The sequence below is a fragment of the Glossina fuscipes genome, unplaced genomic scaffold (genome assembly GCF_014805625.2).
Source record: "Glossina fuscipes isolate IAEA_lab_2018 unplaced genomic scaffold, Yale_Gfus_2 96082, whole genome shotgun sequence".
NCBI lineage: Eukaryota > Metazoa > Arthropoda > Insecta > Diptera > Glossinidae > Glossina > Glossina fuscipes.
Genome location: NW_024005200.1, coordinates 1 through 1,086, shown reverse-complemented (window position 1 = coordinate 1,086; position 1,086 = coordinate 1). Strand labels below are relative to the sequence as shown.

General features: G+C 36.1%; 1 protein-coding gene across 1 annotated transcript; it reads left to right on the top strand.

Moving 5' to 3' along the window:
- Positions 1–508: 508 nt before the first annotated feature.
- LOC119644183 (sodium-independent sulfate anion transporter-like) lies at positions 509–1,080 on the top strand (the record flags this gene model as incomplete). Its single annotated transcript, XM_038043707.1, has 2 exons — positions 509–969; positions 1,055–1,080. Coding segments are annotated over exons 1-2 (246 nt in total), but the record flags the coding sequence as incomplete, so codon positions are not given.
- Positions 1,081–1,086: the final 6 nt, after the last annotated feature.

Here is a 1,086-nt window from a genome sequence, read left to right as displayed (position 1 = left end):
AAGAAACATTTTCTCAGAGAAGGAAGGGAGAACGTTCCTTTCCAAGCTCTGACTTTGATCTCATAGTAACTCTAGCTTATTCTTATTTGTATCTCGACTAAAGGAGAAGAGAGAAGAACTGTGTCGCCTTCTTCCTTATTTGCCGCCTACGTCACGCTTCTACTAGAAAGTCATTTACTTTTCATCATTAAACTTTTGTTCCCGAAACCAAGGCGGAAAAATAGGCGGATTGTCGTTGAGTGGCTCGTTATCATTTAAAGGCAAACAAATGCGTAGTTAAATCGTAAGCTTGTCACGTATCTCAATCGGATTCTTTTTAATTGACTTTGTAATTTTTCGAACTCAAAAATTCTGAGGCGATCGCCAATATTGACTTCCTCTCCACGTACGCGTTCCCCTAGCAATTTACTTTGTCGCCCTTATTGAACTCATAAAAGAAGATCTTCCGAATTATTCTCTCAGTTAGATCAGATCAGAAGTCTTGGAAATTATATATAATATTCCTAAGATCGTATTCGACTCTTAAAAATTAACATAAATAATAATTATTTTGCTTTACCAATAAACGTTGTAAGAAGTTTTATCCCATCACTAATCATTTGCTATTTTATAACAAATGGAAGGGAAAACGTAATGTTCAGGGATAGGTATTTCAATACTTAGTTGCAGAGAAAATCTACAATGAAAATGAAATCAATATTTGTGAGAAAATCAAAAATTATTCGCAAAAGCGTTGCACGGTCAATACTATGAAAAATGTATTCCCTGTACTCGTGTGGTTACCCAAATATAATTCAAAGTTCCTGATGTCAGATTTTGTAGCGGGCTTGACAGTAGGTTTAACTGCTATACCGCAAGCTATTGCTTATGCTACGGTAGCTGGACTGTTACCACAATATGGATTGTATTCGGCATTTATGGGCTGCTTTGTATATATAATCTTTGGAACTTGTAAAGATATAACGGTCGGTACGTTTTGTCTTGTCTTTCCTTGCCTTGCCTTGTATTCTCACGACAACGAAAATTGCGCTTATGTAATATATAAAATTTGTAGGTCCCACTGCCATTACCGCTTTGATGGTACAA